The sequence below is a fragment of the Osmerus eperlanus genome, chromosome 25, assembly GCF_963692335.1.
Source record: "Osmerus eperlanus chromosome 25, fOsmEpe2.1, whole genome shotgun sequence".
NCBI lineage: Eukaryota > Metazoa > Chordata > Actinopteri > Osmeriformes > Osmeridae > Osmerus > Osmerus eperlanus.
In genome coordinates, this window is record NC_085042.1 from 4,569,083 (window position 1) to 4,585,145 (window position 16,063).

General features: G+C 44.4%; 2 protein-coding genes across 2 annotated transcripts; both read right to left on the reverse strand.

Moving 5' to 3' along the window:
* Window positions 1-1,345: 1,345 nt before the first annotated feature.
* ckap2l (cytoskeleton associated protein 2-like) lies at window positions 1,346-10,171 on the reverse strand. The gene is made up of 9 exons (XM_062451692.1): window positions 9,978-10,171; window positions 9,434-9,500; window positions 8,787-8,847; window positions 6,895-8,477; window positions 5,953-6,148; window positions 3,667-3,825; window positions 2,878-2,938; window positions 2,032-2,200; window positions 1,346-1,885 (listed from the first exon to the last, which is right to left on the reverse strand). Exons 1-9 carry the CDS (start codon window positions 10,015-10,017, stop codon window positions 1,573-1,575), a joined length of 2,649 nt encoding a protein of 882 aa, XP_062307676.1. The 5' UTR covers window positions 10,018-10,171; the 3' UTR covers window positions 1,346-1,572.
* Window positions 10,172-11,215: 1,044 nt separating this feature from the next.
* LOC134012105 (interleukin-1 beta-like) lies at window positions 11,216-13,712 on the reverse strand. The gene is made up of 6 exons (XM_062451757.1): window positions 13,563-13,712; window positions 13,323-13,374; window positions 13,002-13,200; window positions 12,467-12,688; window positions 12,049-12,185; window positions 11,216-11,867 (listed from the first exon to the last, which is right to left on the reverse strand). The coding sequence occupies exons 2-6, from the start codon at window positions 13,353-13,355 to the stop codon at window positions 11,649-11,651; spliced, it is 810 nt and encodes a 269-aa protein (XP_062307741.1). The 5' UTR covers window positions 13,356-13,374; window positions 13,563-13,712; the 3' UTR covers window positions 11,216-11,648.
* Window positions 13,713-16,063: the final 2,351 nt, after the last annotated feature.

A 16,063-nucleotide genomic window follows, 5' to 3' on the forward strand; every position in this document is an offset into this window, starting at 1 on the left:
TGGCTGCGGAAGCCACTGCAGACAAACCAGCAGAGAACACGGTCACTCGACAGGACAACAGCCTAATATAGTTGAGAGCCCAACCCTTGAACAACAGTTGGGGGGGGAGGGGCTTAGACCATTTTTGCCAACTGGCAAAGGAGAGCGCCCTACGTACCCTGGAGTGGCAGTAATCTTGTACTTGACCACTGAGGAGCTTCCCTGGTCTCCGTGGATCAGGGCTTTGACTGGTTTGGGGATGCTGATGGGGTCCACAGGGCTCTTGGAGGGGCTGAGTTCCTGCCCCGGGGTCACAGCGTCCTCCACACCCCTCTCAGGGGGGGGAGCTGGGAAAGATTGGAAATAAAAGTTGGACTACTGCAACTCGCTGCTCGCCGGTCTCCCAGCATGCGCAACCCGCCCTCTCCAGAGGATTCAGAACCCCCCCCCCGCCACCTACGGTCTTCTTCTGACAACCGTCTGGTGGCCCCACCGCTCAGGAGCATCCGGTCCCAACACAAGCTCTTCTCCTCTCTGGCCCCCCAATGGTGGAATCAACTCCCCACCTCCATCAGGGACACTGACTTTCTCCCCACCTTCAAGAAAAGGCTCAATCAGAATCAGAATGGGATTTATTCGCCATGAAAGTTTGCACAAACAAGGAATTTGCTTGTCTGTGCAAGCAAATTCAAGTTGCTCAAGACGCACTTGTTCCGGGAGTACAACGGCACTTAGGTATGCTTGTCTGGACCTGATGTTAGTTTCCTCCAGGATCACAATGACTCTTATTGAGAGACTTGTTGCTCTTGTTGGTTAGTTGTAACGGTTTGAAATTATTGTAGTCGCTGTGAACTATTTTACTGTTGATTGTTTTTCTACAGGTGCACTCTTGCACTTTTTGAGTTTCATGTTGTTTAATTGTAACTTGTTTAACTGCATGCTCTTATGGTTCTTCCCTTTGGCACTTATTTGTTTTTTCACAAAGTATGCTTCATGTTTTGGCTGCTTGCAATGTTTGGGGCTATCTCGTTATGATCAGATACCTATGCTCTTTTGTAAAGCTCTCTCTTGGAAGTCGCTTTGGATAAAAGCGTCTGCTAAATGCGTAAACGTAAATATTGACGGATCCTTAGGGGGGCAAAGAGAATAATAATTATATATAATGTGAGAGAACAATGGTTGTGCTCGCCGAAGGCGTGAGCACACCCAATTAGATTCAATGAAAGTTATTGGCCTACTCGAAAGCAAGTTAGACCCCACTCCTCATAGTAAATCGGCACACCCCCGCGCCACAATTCCATCTAAACAAGACAGATTTAGGATGGCATTAACTATAGTAGCCTAGTAACTATAGAAACAACTAGAATTACACATCAAAACAACATTTAATGTACATAACACCATTTTTCTTTTCTTTTAACAGGCCTTATCCAGTTGATAAACGGTGTTTGCAATGACATGTTCTTACGAAGAAGAAAATAATCGTACAAATTCATATTTTGCCACAAAGACAGATTATGGTCAGATGGTCGGATATACAGTTTTCAAATCACAAATCCTCACACAGAGAAGAGGAACCCTCCCCACCCCCTATCAGTCTTCTTCATAGACGAGCTGCATGTGAACCTGATCTCGCAGGGCGTCGTTCTCCCTGTAGACATACACGGTGGGGGTCATCTGAGGGGAGCTGCCATCACCTTCACCCTCCTCCCCCTCCCCCATTCTTTCCTTCTCCTCCTTGACCACCAAGTCTTGGTAGGAGGTCACACAGAGGTCGTGGTCCTGAAGGGCTGCTGGGTAGCGTAGTGAAGACCTCTCGATCCTCACTGAGCGCCGCACGGGCGTGAAGAAGCGGAGCTCATGGCCGTTGACGCGCGCCGGCTCCCTCTGTTGGCTGCGGAAGCCACTGCAGACAAACCAGCAGAGAACACGGTCAGTCGACAGGGCAACAGCCTTATATAGTTGTGGTGAGAGCCCAACCCTTGAACAACAGTTGGGGGGGAGGGCCTTAGGCCATTTTTGCCAACTGGCAAAGGAGAGCGCCCTACGTACCCTGGAGTGGCAGTAATCTTGTACTTGACCACTGAGGAGCTTCCCTGGTCTCCGTGGATCAGGGCTTTGACTGGTTTGGGGGTGCTGATGGGGTCCACAGGGCTCTTGGAGGGGCTGAGTTCCTGCCCCGGGGTCCCGGCGTCCTCCACACCCCTCTCAGGGGGGGGAGCTGGGAAAGATTGGAAAGAAAAAAAACCACAATATCAAGCCGACGTGATGCCAAGCAGCAGATCTGATGACTTCTGCACAAAGAATGTAGTCTTGAATTTCCTGTTTGGAAACATATATCGTATTGCAACGGAGAATTCTTAGTCAAGCCCAGGACAAAGTGTCTCCCAGGTATCTTACTACAATGTATACATTAATTCCTGTGTAAAGCAGATGATTGAAACCTATGAGCAACACCTTGAATTTGAAAGTGTTGCCAGAACTTGACATATGAGTAGATTGACATCACTCACAACAAGGTTAAGAAAAACTGACAGAAGATGGCGTTGGTCATACTTCTTTAGATCCATCAGGAGTTGCATGGGTCTGGCAACAAGGCACGTCCACACTTTGTGACCGTACCTGACCTCTGAAATACAGTCTAAATGAGGCCCTTTTGACTCTTGACCTTTTGCTGCATTTCCATATGCACCATTTGTGTATCGCTTTGGACTAAAGCGTCTGCTACAGAAAAGAAAACGTTCACTCCCGAAAACACACAACTCCCTACTGGTTCTCCGTCAAACCCCACAGTGACTTCTACACAGACATCAGGACCTGTCCGTCCAAGGACAGAGTTGAAGCATCACGTTTGGGGGGTTCCATCTGTAGGAAGGCCCAGGTGGGCTGGACAGTCACCTTGGACGTTGTCCTTCTTCCTCAGGATGTCGAACACCACAGCGCGCAGCTCGTCCACGGGCTGGGGGAGAGAAGGCACAGCGAGGTCAGGACGTCAGTGCGCCAGCCAGACAACATGTCTGGACATTCCCAAAAATTGTACAAAGTAAGCCCAGACAACATGTCTGGACATTCCCAGAAATGGTACCAAGTAAGCCCAGACAACATGTCTGGACATTCCCAGAAATGGTACCAAGTAAGCCCAGACAACATGTCTGGACATTCCCAGAAATGGTACCAAGTAAGCCCAGACAACATGTCTGGACATTCCCAGAAATGGTACCAAGTAAGCCCAGACGGCTCACGACACGCTTGTCGTCGACTGTTTTGTAAGTGTTGTCTGGAAAGACAGATGCCGCCGTTAACTAATAACAGCTGCGATAACTTGATGACCTTGAGCAATAAAACGTTTGTTGATCAGGTTTTTGTTGTTGAAAGGGAAGAGACGCCAGGACAATAGAACTCTTGAGGAGGAGAGGCTCTCTGAAAATGCACCTCAGTTTCGAAAAGGCATAAACATGAAGCCCTGCATGCCTGCATTGATCGGATGATAAGAGAAACACAGAATGGGGAGTGGGGGGAAACTATTTTGCCTCTCGGGCCACATCTAACAGGTGTAACAGGTGAGATAGAAGGCAGGATGTAGGAGTGGCAGGGACGTAGGAGTGGCAGAGTGACACATGGAAAGGAATGAGAGAGAAGGAGTGACATGACACGGAGAGGGGAGAGAGAGGTGAGAGAGAGGTTGACCTCGAGCACCACTCTCACGGCCTCCTCAAACATGGGCAGGACGTCCAGGCGCCCCTCGCGCTCCATCAGGCGAGCCTGACAGATCCAGAACTTGGCAAACTTCTGGGCCACTGCTGGCAGCCGGGATAAGACACCCTGGACCTGGGAGACAGGGCAACCCTGTAGAACACACACACACACAGGACATACACACAGGACACACACACAGGACATACACACAGGACATACACACAGGACACACACACACAGGCTGTCGGTAAACGTTTATTTCAAGGACCATGGGAATTCTTGGAAGTGTTTCTAAAAGACGACAAGACGGAAACAGCATGTGTCCAGATATACATTTACCGTATCTACTTGGCTGCAAATGACGAAAACAAAAAAACAAAACCAAGAAATCTGATGCAGCAACTCAAAAATCAAATTCAGACGATTAAAGGGGTTTAATTTTAGGTTTTGCCTGGTTGGTGAGTCCAGAGCAAAGTCATTCTTCAAACCACCATTCATCACATTCAACTAGTCAAACATTCATTCAAATGTTTGACTAATGACATTGCAAGTATCATAAACAAATGCTAGCTGGCACTGTTTTTACTCAACCAATCTTTCATTTACTTCAGTTTGTTGAATTGAATCTACATTTATCATATGTTTTTGTCATCTGTTTTATAAATATGGGTTGTGGAAGATATGTAACCCAAACCATAGGCTAAAAGTGACGCAGGGCAACCAGCCAAGGGTTTCATACTGGAGCAGTGTGAGACTGCAGCACTAGAGTGAACAGGTCTTCTATGAGGCTTCAAAACACAGAAGACCCACGACGAACGCAACGGCAGGGCTCAACATTAACATTTTTTGGCACTGGCCCCACCGGGCCAGTGGGTTTGAAACTTACTGGCCCCAAGACAATTTTTACTGCCCCCCTCCAAAAGTTGTAATTTATCATTGTTACAACAAATCCAAAGACTTAAGTTGTGTTATTCTGTTAACATGTTTAACCATTTATTAAACACATCCTGGATATAAAAAGAACAAAAATGAAATCATATTTCTAGTGATAAAAAATAAAAAGGTAATAGTCAGCAAAACAATTGACTTTTAACCTCAAACATGACGTGCTCTCTTCCCTGCTGACAGCCATCTCTGCACAACTCTGTCTGGCTGAAACTGAAACCTCTGGTCCCTCAATGCTAATATATAAAAGCTTCCATAGCATTTCATCAGTATGATACTAAGTACCCAAGTCGACACCATTAGCCTGGTGGAACGAGGTGAACGGCTGGCCCGTCTTAATTACGTGATATGCGGTTGTTATAAGTCGTGCAATAACACGATGGGCATCTACATTTAACCAGCATCGTCAACGGCCTGGAAGATGGATTGTCAACCATCCGCGTAGCTGTCACGCAAACCAGGTGCTGTCTGCTAGCATGGCTGGTCAGGGATTGTTTTCGAAAATTGTCGGTGCCTGTGTAATCCATTTTTGTCTGCTTTAGACGGGAACATACGACAGACTACACAGTGCATCTTCGTTCCATAAAAAAAATTGCTTCTTTCTTATTTATGCGTTTAGCAAAACATATGAAGGATGTTAACTTTTACAGTGCGAATTTTTTTTCAATCAATAATTTGCAGTGGCCCGATCGGGCCAGTGAGTTGCTAGTTTAACTGTCCCGGCGTTCCTTTTTACAGGCCCCGGGCCATCGTTATTGTCGATCCCTGAACGGGAAATGATGTCAAAGATGTCCTAATGGCTTCCCAGAAGACATCAACCCCCCCCCCCCCCCCCCCACACACACACACACACACACACGTCAATGAGTTATGTCGAGCCTGGTCTATAAAAGGCTTTGGCTTAAAGCTTACATCCCCTGATGTAGTAGAAGACGCACACTATATCACTACATCTCAAGGATCATAAACCATCCTGATCTGCGGCATGAATCCCATCTACAGCAGCCTTAAAAGCCCCTGCACTGGTCATGTGCATCAACAAAATGCTGTATGATTTTTTTTTTCCTTATTTCATCATAATTTTTTTTTTTTTTTTTTTACATCAAAGTCAGTGATATTTAAATTATGTGTTCATTTCAACAGAAATAATCGCAATGTCTGGTGACTGTTTACCAGCCCATTATACAAACAAACATTACTTCATCCAATAGGAGTTCAGCTATGTTGTGGGTCAGTAGAACTAATCTAAGAATAAAAATGTATTAAAAAAATCTTATAAAATAGAAACATTTTGACTGGAGAGTGGCACATGGGCCAAGCAGCCATCCGTACCTCCAGCAGGAGTGTGATGCAGTCGTCCAGGGAGCGGTCCACAGCGTGGACCAGGGCCTGGGTCTCCTCCTCCTGCTCCATGCAGGCCCAGTAGGGCTGGGGTGGGCCCGTAGTGCGTCTGGGGCGGGGCTTCACAGGCATGGGGGGGCGCTTGTAGGAGATGCCCCGGGCCTCTCGCCACTCCTGGAGCCTCCTCCTGCAAGAGAACACCGTCACCAGGGGGAAACGCCCACAAGGGGTTCCAGCCAAGCAGGAAAACACCAGATCAAACTAGCATATCCAACTGAACTGAGGGTTTGTGATAGATTGTGGTCGAATAACAAGGGCTGTGCAGTGTAGGATCACAAATGTATGTTGCCCCGTTATTCAAAGTAGTCAGGGTTAATAAACATAGTAGGCCGGAGCAATGAGTATGTTTGCATGCACGCTAATATTCCACCAATTCCAAAATATGATAATATTCTACATTTTAACAGGCAAGTAAACAGCATTTTCTGTTAATATTTGTACAGCATTGTATTCTGAATTAAGCCATATTCCGGATGTAGCATTTTCCAATCAAGACGTGACCCACGCTCTCTTGCCTGTTTACAGTCAGATCTATGCACTGCACACAAACCCACTGGGTATTTGGAGTACAAACGGCTGCATGTAAACAGGAATATTAGGGGGATATTAGGTTTCATGAGCCATGTAAACATATTAGTAGGAATACTACGGATAAGGGACTATTTTATTATTGGGGTGATTCTAAGTATTTTGCACATAGAAGGTAGTTAATGTTGACACCAATGCAACCAACATTTTTATTAATGATCAATTTATTCTATAAATGATAGAAAAATAAAATATCTTTACACCCATATTTCCAAATACAGTGCATCTATATATAACTATCTATATTTAAAAAAAATTCTATCAAGAAAGCATGTTCTGACTCACATTCTGTCCTCCTGAGCCGCTGTCACGTTCTTCTTGCCCTCCGTCTGGGGCGCGGCTCTACCCTGCCCGACCGGCGTCTTCACGCCCCCCGGCCACCACCCCTGGCTGGCGGGCCTGGCAGCTCGCGGCACGGTCTGCGGCATCACCGGCACCCTGGCACCAGCCGCTGTGTCTCTCTTGCACGGAATGGCCTTGGAGCGGGCCGTTTCAGAACCCGCGTTCTGCCTGTCAGCCGACGGGACGCTGTCTTTCTGGACGCGCTCGGCCACAGCCGCCTGCATCGCCCGGCTCAATGCCGTCGCCTGCCATTGGTTACTCCCGGTTGACACTGGACGGGCAGGCTTCTTGGAGGCAGTGCTTCCTGCCTCAGCTGGAACCCTCGCTCCCAGATGTAGAACCCTTTTCGTCTTCTGAACAGGAAGTATTGGTGGTCTGGTGGAGCGAGTCTCCAGCACCCTCCCTCCAGGCCTCCCTGGAGCTGTGTTGGGCTGCAACCTCCCTCCAGGTTTCTCTGGAGCTGTGTTGGGGTGCACCCTCCCTCCAGGTTTCTCTGGAGCTGTGTTGGGCCGCACCCTCCATCCAGGTTTCTCTGGAGCTGTGTTGGGGTGCACCCTCCCTCCAGGTTTCTCTGGAGCTGTGTTGGACCGCACCCTCCCTCCAGGTTTCACTGGAGCTGTGTTGGGGTGCACCCTCCCTCCAGGTTTCCCTGGAGCTGTGTTGGGCCGCACAGTGGTCCGCTGAGTGGTCCTAGAAGCAGTAACTGGGGGTCTCTGCCACCCTAGTTGAGGAGGTCTAGCTGTGACGGATCTGGACTCCGCCCTGCGAAAAACGTGACTCGGATGTTCCTTCCCATCAACACTCTGGTCTACAGCCCTGACAGGAAGTGCTTTCCTCTGCATCACAGATGCCTCCTGGGAGATGGCGGCAGATGAGGAACTGTCTGAGTGGGCTCTACTGGGGACCCTGGTACTGGTGGATGCATTTGGAACAGAGCCAGAAGCTTGTGGATTAGTGTTCCTGGGCTGAATAACTGTGGGATTGAGACCTGTTTTGGTCTTTACCACCGTACCAATGCTCATTCTCGTACTGTTAGCAGTGCTTGGCCGTGTGCATGCACTGAGGAGAGTGCTAGGTTGCATTCCACTAGTTAGATGAGATTTTTTTGATTTTACTTTTGCTAGGGGTTGTTCTTGGCTGGGGTGAGCCAAGACTGCTACAGATTGATTTAACTGCGCTCTGGGCTGGCTGGCTGCTTGTGTGTGTGGCCTGATCACAGCAGTGGTTTTCTTTCCATTTGGGGCCTGCTTTTGGTCTGCAGGTCGCCTTGGGCCAACTGACTGTGTGATGGATTTGAGGGCATTGATTCGTGCAGTTAAGGAGGCTGTGGTGAATGTCTGTGTGCGAGTGGCTTTATTGGCCTCTTGTTTATTGTTGTTGTTTGTTATTGTGGCTTTCTGTGTGGTGCTGCGACGTGGCACGCCGGTGGCTTGAGAACCAGCCTTGCCACTTAAAGGCGGAACCTTCCCTCCTTCCTTCTTCACTTTCAGAGCATTTGGACCCTGGTTCTCTTTCCCTGTGTACGTCTGTTGATGCAGAATCAAAAATGGACTATGAACAATCACATGGCATTACATTGGCTTCTGTTCTTACGTCCAGTGTAATACACAATGCATTCTGCTCTTGGGAGTGCAACATGGGAGTTTTCCAAAAGCCCTTTTGAGTCTTCAACATATTCTCAAAATGTTATTAGCCATTTTGAAGAGTTGCGACTGTGCATGGCATAACAATGCATATACGTTTGCATTTAATTTCATGTCTCCATATTAGATTAATGGATTGTGATACTACCCCTCCCTGAAACTGAGAAACTCTGAAACAGATGCTATACTTACATATACCGTCACAACAGACGTGGACGATTTTTTCACATGAGCAACATCGCGTAGATAGGGTCTGAGGAAAGGAAAAAAATGTACTTAACCCTCGTGCTGCCTTCGGGTCACATGACCCAAAGGTTCATAACGAACCATCGTTGTGTTTACCCAATTTTACCCAATACAAAAACAAATTAAAATAATTTTCTTTTAACCTTCGCAATGTGGGGGGTCTGAGACAGCCCAACGGTTAAAAGAAAAGGCTTCACTTTGTCTTTGTATGCGGTAAATCTGTCGCAATACGACGGTGGGTCACAATGACTGATGGGTCAGAATGACCCGAAGAAAACACAAGGGTTAACATGTGACAACACAGTAGGCCACGATTGTTCTACTGGTACCCAAGGCGGGGGGATTTCCGCGAAAAATATGATTTGTCCCCCCAAGAAATCACTGTAAACATACGAACATTTAAATAATATTAATTATATACATTTAACATATTACAATGTAGGCTATGTGTTACAGCAGTAACTTTGGTGTCCCCCTCAGGGATTGCTCTTGAGAAAATGTCATATAATTGTATGTGTGTGTCCAAAATTGATAGCAGACTTTCGCCAATGACCTAAGGGCATAACTTCAGTTTCGGTAACTGGGTTTCTTACTTTGGATTGATGGGTTTAAGTTTTCCCTTTGCAGCCAAATATTCCATCAACTTCTGCTTGCGTAACTCTGGAAAGAAAGGTTGCCGTGATTTATATGATAGCTTTTCAGCAACCATTCCATCTGAATTCTTCCCACAGCCAACATCGGCTACGGGAATAGCGTTAGGTTAGCTGGCATGCGAGCTAGAATGGCGAATTTGCCTTTACAACTGTTGTTGTTTATTAGACTAGCTACTCTGGCAAGCTAACTTCTGATGCTAACGTTACAGTTGAATACATCTCTCAACAATCTTTCAGATACAGTAGCACCAACTCATAGTTTGTTATCTAGCTAGCTCTAGCCTAGTAAACCACTGTACAGTCAACAGTATTTTGAGACGGATATTATTGTTAGCCTAGCTAGCTAACTATCTCACAGCACAATTAGCAACTAGATAAGCTACAGTACTGTAGAGTTTCCAACTGTTTATTAGCTAGCTAGCTAGTCTAGCTAGTCAACAACTACACTACGCTAGCGGCAGCACCTGTACACGGAATTTCATACCTTTTCTATCGGGTTTGGAAACGGTTTCCCCTTCGTCCATGACTGATTACTATAAAACCCCCTTATTATTATTATTCAAATGTTCTTTTAGTGCGTTTAGATAAGTTCGGTCCAGTTACAACTTATCATCCGCAGTGGTATTTTCAAAACACCCGGGTTTGATTGGCTTCTTTTGGACAAGGCAGACCTTCGTATTCCATTGGACCGTTTGAATTATTTTTTTTAAACCCAACACATCAATGCTGTTTGATTGGATGTGTAGCGAAGAAGAGGGCGGGTTCTGGGTTGGTTCATTTTAGCCTTCGTCATTTGTAGACGAGACTTCTTTAGGCCTACAATTATAGCTCTAGCTATCTTAAAGATCCTGTAAAGTGGACCTGGAAACGAGTTTTAAGTTATCCACATCACAGAATAATGTGTTATTAACTACCCATCCAAATTCGAATGAAAAAATAACACCGACAAGTATGTTAAATTAGGCTTTGAAATCGTGAAAAAATCAGCAGTCTTCTCTCCTTGAGACTGGGGGGGCGTGTCGCCTGAAGGAGCTGAAGCTACGCCCCTCGCTGCCTAGTGCCTACCTCTGACCCAGATAATGGACGCTATGTCAAGCCGAACAAAACCGTATAGAATTAGTATTTATTTGTTCAAGGAGTGAAACATACATATGCATATAAATGAAATGTTCCCTTGAGCTGTAACAGTAAAAATGGACACGAGAGACAGCAGACAGTGAGCTCTCCAACTACTAGGCTACTTCTAACACATTAGCTACCATTTCACCAAAATACCATCATTCTACACCGAGTAGCCTAATATCAATTTAGCGGTTTGCACTAACTCATAGCAGAGATACCTCTGGAAAAGTTATCTAGTATAATTATAACAAGCACACAGAACTGAGTGACGAACTGCTGGCGGCGGTGGATGGTCCAGGTGCGACCGGAGGATGAACGGCCGGAGGGGCGATGCTCGGTACGGCTCCGCGCTGCAAGAGAAGCCGTGTGTTGGTGAACCCCGTCTGTCTCTGGTCCATGTTAAAACTGTCCGCTGTGAAATGGTCAGTGCAGAGGCGGCTGTTGGAGTTTATCCGAAGCTTTCCATGAGCGTGTCTATTCACAAAATCTACTCATCTACCTAATCATCTCATTACTTTACAGGATCTTTAACAGTATTCTTAACAAATCAGCGCCCTTTTATGTGATGTTTGACGGGATATCAACTGCCAGACTCTTAAATAAGGATTATTAGAATGGTCTATTTATTTCAGAATAACTGCATTGTTATACAACAGCAAGGGACATTCGTTATCAGTGCAAATGACCAATTACTTACAATGATAAATAGGTGTAAATAATACATAAATAAATCAATAAATAAAATATATAACCTTATTATAGATGGAATTAAATTATGTTTTTCTACAATCAGCAACATTTCATTTAGTAGGTTTGCAACATCATTAAGGTAATGATGGCGCATCAATAAATTACAAGACCGTGATGATGGAAGCAAACAGAAAACGTTCCAGAATGATAAATTAAAAGTCGAGTGAACTTTGACTGTAAAGTCAATACACTCGTGCAAACTTCCTGTACTTAGTACATACATAATCCCTACGAAATATACAATGTTTTATTTCTAACACTGTGACAGTCTTGACTGTTGTCTTTAGTTCGTGACGGTAAAGTTGGTGCAACGCTGCTTGGGTGGCAACTCGCACATATCCACCTGCCGATCCACACCATCCTGGACTCCGGTGCTGATATACCAACCGGTGTATAGGGCAGACATGAGCGTGCTGCTGTCCACGCCCGTATCCCGTCGGTAAAAGAGGAAGCGCACGTTGTCGCTGTCCGTAGGGATCCTCGTTAAGTCGCCCTTCACCTCCTAAGGGAACAAGGGTAGTGGTCAATTTCACTAAATGTCAAGTCACACTTTTCATTCACCTCTGAGTGAATTTCATCTTAATTGTGACGAACAATGTCAATGATGAGAATGCCGACCTCACCATTATAAAATGTTGCTCTTAAACTTATGGAATTGTGTTCAGTTAAAATGTTGCTTATACCTCCAACCCCAGGGTGGGTTTTCCTAAGTTTTTGGAGCAGGACAGGTAGAGTTGAGTGCCCTTGATGGCTAGGGTCACAGGTCTGGCTCCCGCCAGACTAGATGAGGGAGGCCTGTAGGTAGACAGGTTCAGACGCACTGTGGAGAAAACCAGGGGGAAATTAGTTTTTACATGTATCACCCACCAAACCTCAACATACATTTAGCATTGACCATGCCATTGAACTGTGATTTGATGTTGATGAGGACATGTCTATTGTCTGTCTTTGTTTCATGTTTGTTTCATGTTTGTTTTGTGCCTGTCTGTACTGGATGACATCCCATGTTTTTGTACAGCAAATTGGTCAACGACTGTTGTTTTTAATAGTGCTCTATAAATAATACATTGATTGATTGATATAATTGGTTGAGATTCTCACCTTTGCGGTGGTCATTGCCATTCTGCAGCCTCACAGCTTGCAGCTCCATGGCCATCAGGACCCAGTGCTTCTTGTCACAGTCCACCACACTGCACTCCACCCCCTGGCCTTTTTCGAAACCACTTATCCGGGCGCTTTCCTCCTCACCCAGCTTTCTGAAACCACTTATTCTGGCGCCTTCCTCACCCTGGTGGGCCTCCTCCGTATGAAGCACCATTTTTTCTACAAGGGTTAAGAGCAACTACGTTTAGTGATCTGTGAGCGTTTCTCGGTTCCATCTTGCTTGGGAAAGATTCAGTCAAGGTGTTGCTTATGGGTTATCTATTGTAAACGACTTTGTTCGATCACTAGCAGCCAAGAGGAGATGCCTATGAAAACAGGGCAGTGCAAACCGCAGCATACTGTTGGAAATCCCAAGATACTTTTCCGACCATTCCCAACACGTTTTAAAATACTCATGGTTCAATATACTAACACAAGAAAAAGCCTAATATGGCTCTTTCGACGCTAGTCTGATGCATCCTGATTGCCTTACCTTCCACCACGCTCTCCAGCATCATGCTGAGCAGGTCTTCATCTCTGAACCCAGGGCTCATGGTCCTCTGGTGGTCCCTCAGACGCTCCAGAGCGATGATGAGGTTCGCCACCCGCTTCATGGAGAGGGGATGATGGGAGATCTCCAGGCCCACGCCATGGGGCATCTTCGAGCTCCAGGTGTGACTCTCAGATGTTGTCTGTGAACAAGGTTTGGAGGAGAACCTTTTTTTTTACTTGATGTTTTTAATGACACTATTTGTTTTACTTGTTTTGTACATCTGTGGCTTTGTGGTTGTGGTTGGCCTGCTACGGTACTCACCATTGTTGGACACTGATTCATTAGAAACTCCATGTTGTGTTTAAAGTTAGATCTGCAACAGATAAACATTGAATTTAAAATAGTTGTTATGTATTTATCTAACTCATTTCTGTAACACCATTCACATAATCTGGATATAACTCAACAATAATTCAAGATTAACTGTCAAAACCCCATTCTCTAAAAGACATACTACATTAATGTAGCAGTAATTGAAAAATATACAGAAAGGATATTTACCTGTGAGAGATTATACTCTATAAATGGTAGTCAATAGGTTTTCTTTGCTGTGTTCTCTTCCAAGTTGTCCTTGAAGCAGTTGGTTGATGAGTACAGGTGCGGACATGCAGGTTTATATACCCACTGTCTGCTTGTCTGGGATTTCCCTGCAGAGGAAGTGGGATGGATCTCTCTCACCATCACAGCCACACCAGACACGGTTTGTGGTATGAGTGATGACACACCGGACACACAAGAGTGGAAGCTTCTGTTTGATCAACTTTTTGTTGTAACACGCACATTGGTTTTTGTGGTTATTATGGAGTTGGCTAAGAAGGTAAACCAGTTTAACAAGTGTTAAACTGTATGACACTTTCTCTGTGCTGTTGAATCACAGTATTATGTGGAACACTGTGTGATCATAAAATGCTTCTCTTCTTGGTCTACAAAAACTCAAAATTATTGGACAAGTCAGATTGTTCATCTGAATAATCGGTCGCTCTGGATAAGAGTGTCTGCTAAATGACTAAATGACTAGAAAGATATACATATTATGTATAGAAAATTTATTTTATTATAATCAAAAATTCATAAAACAAAACTACAACTTGTGCTTATGATCAGCTTTCATACTAATCTTTAACCCTCGTGCTGCCTTCGGGTCACATGACCCAAAGGTTCATAACGAACCATCATTGTGTTTACCCAATTTTACCCAATACAAAACCAAATAAAAATACTTTTCTTTTAACCTTCGCAATGTGGGGGGTCTGAGACAGCCCGACGGTTAAAAGAAAATGCTTCACTTTGTTTTTGTATGCGGTAAAGTTGTCGCAATACGACGGTGGGTCACAATGACTGATGGGTCAGAACGACCCGAGGAGAACACAAGGGTTAAACACAAACGTATATATGTATTGTATAAATTCCAGAAGATTATTATATCAAAGCTGAACAGTTTACCAAAATGACTCGAGTATGTGTGTTCTACGCATTCATACACTTGACAAATGTACTAATTAAGGCCATCTCAAAATGTTGCGGGTTTTAAGATAAAAAAAATTCCAATGGCTCATCATCTCACACCGCATCACGTCCTGTGCTCTCTAAGTGTCACGGAAGTTTAAAGTCTGGAAAGTTACAATTGGTTGGGTCCAGTTGTGACTGCTACAAACCAGTGGACATTTTTTCAAGGAGCATGTTACATGAATGCATATGGACGCTGTTTAGTTTGAGATGTTAGTGATAAAAATCCATCTGCCAGCAGTCCTGGTATTGGACAGTTTTAATGACGTGTTTTTGTCATGTCAAATGATTGTTGAAATGTGGTTGTTTGTGAACAGTTCCACTTTCTTTTAGATCAGTCATATTAATATGGAAAGCAGTCAATATATTGACCGCCGTGAGGTGTTGGTGTTGCACAAACTATCTGATCTAGTTGAACTGTTATTCCTTGTTGACTTTCCTCATAATTATTTCCAGAAAAATATTTTTTTAATCCACATGCATATCTTTAATGTATAGTTATTATACCAATGTTGGAAAATGTTGTGGCCAACCCTTTTGATCTGTTAATCTAGGACGGGAATTTTAGAATTTCCTGACGTTTCCCCGTGTTGATTAGGCAGGGTTGGACTGGATGGAGAAATTCCCACAGACGTAATCAGTGTTGTTAAAAAGCAGTTTAGGATTACTCAAGACAGACTTTGACACACCGCTGCCTTCCTCTGCTTCAAATTTCACTTCCCTGTTAAAGCGTTGGTTCACCCATGTCCTCTGGCGAATCTCCCAATCAGAAACCGATATGGCCCAGATTTCAGCGGTGATACTCACGCAGGCTTCATTTGTCTACTTTCGGGAACATTCCTCATAAATATGGAACATACCGTTACCGTTTTCACATTCCTTGGCATTACATTCAAAAACAGAAATGTTATAAAAGTGCATTCCTACATATTTTATTAATTTAGCAGACGCTTTTATCCAAAGCAACATACACAGTGCATATACAAAGTGCATATCGTTTTAAAGTGTTAAAATACCATTCATGCATTAAAACTCAGAACGATTTCCTTAAGTATGCAGAGCTAGTTTCAACTAGTTCAGTCCAGACACAAATGAACAAGCAAGCCCAAACCTCACAGAAACAATATGAAACATTTACAGAGTAGTAGAGAATAATATCTCCAGTTTATTAAGAATTTTCTTCATCTTCAAAACATATTCCGATTGTAATTATAAAACGGTATGTACACATTTCAATTTTAAGTTAATGCATGCCAGAGAACAAAAACTGATTTCTTTTCACCCAGTCAGAATAAACTCATACTCTCACAAAACAAAGTAAATAAAAGCAATTAAAAAAAATAATAATAATTGTTCATCACAATTACTGACAGTGTTCTGAGGTAAAAAAATAAAAAAACACAGAGCAAGAAACTGGATGAAAACCATGTACCCTTTAAGGGTGTGTATGGGCGGAGGGGATGGAGGGGTCAGGACTTGGTACCGACCAGGAAACA

Coding starts and splice junctions, on each gene's coding strand:
- ckap2l (XM_062451692.1), bottom strand. CDS start 10,017: ATGGACGAAGGGGAAACCGTTTCCAAACCCGATAGAAAAG. Junction 8,478..8,786: donor CGTCTGTTGTGACGGTATAT/GTAAGTATAGCA, acceptor CTGCATCAACAG/ACGTACACAGGGAAAGAGAA. Junction 2,201..2,877: donor GAAGAAGGACAACGTCCAAG/GTGACTGTCCAG, acceptor AATCTTTCCCAG/CTCCCCCCCCTGAGAGGGGT.
- LOC134012105 (XM_062451757.1), bottom strand. CDS start 13,355: ATGGAGTTTCTAATGAATCAGTGTCCAACAATG. Junction 12,689..13,001: donor GCTGGAGAGCGTGGTGGAAG/GTAAGGCAATCA, acceptor TAACCCTTGTAG/AAAAAATGGTGCTTCATACG. Junction 12,186..12,466: donor TGGCAATGACCACCGCAAAG/GTGAGAATCTCA, acceptor TTTTCTCCACAG/TGCGTCTGAACCTGTCTACC.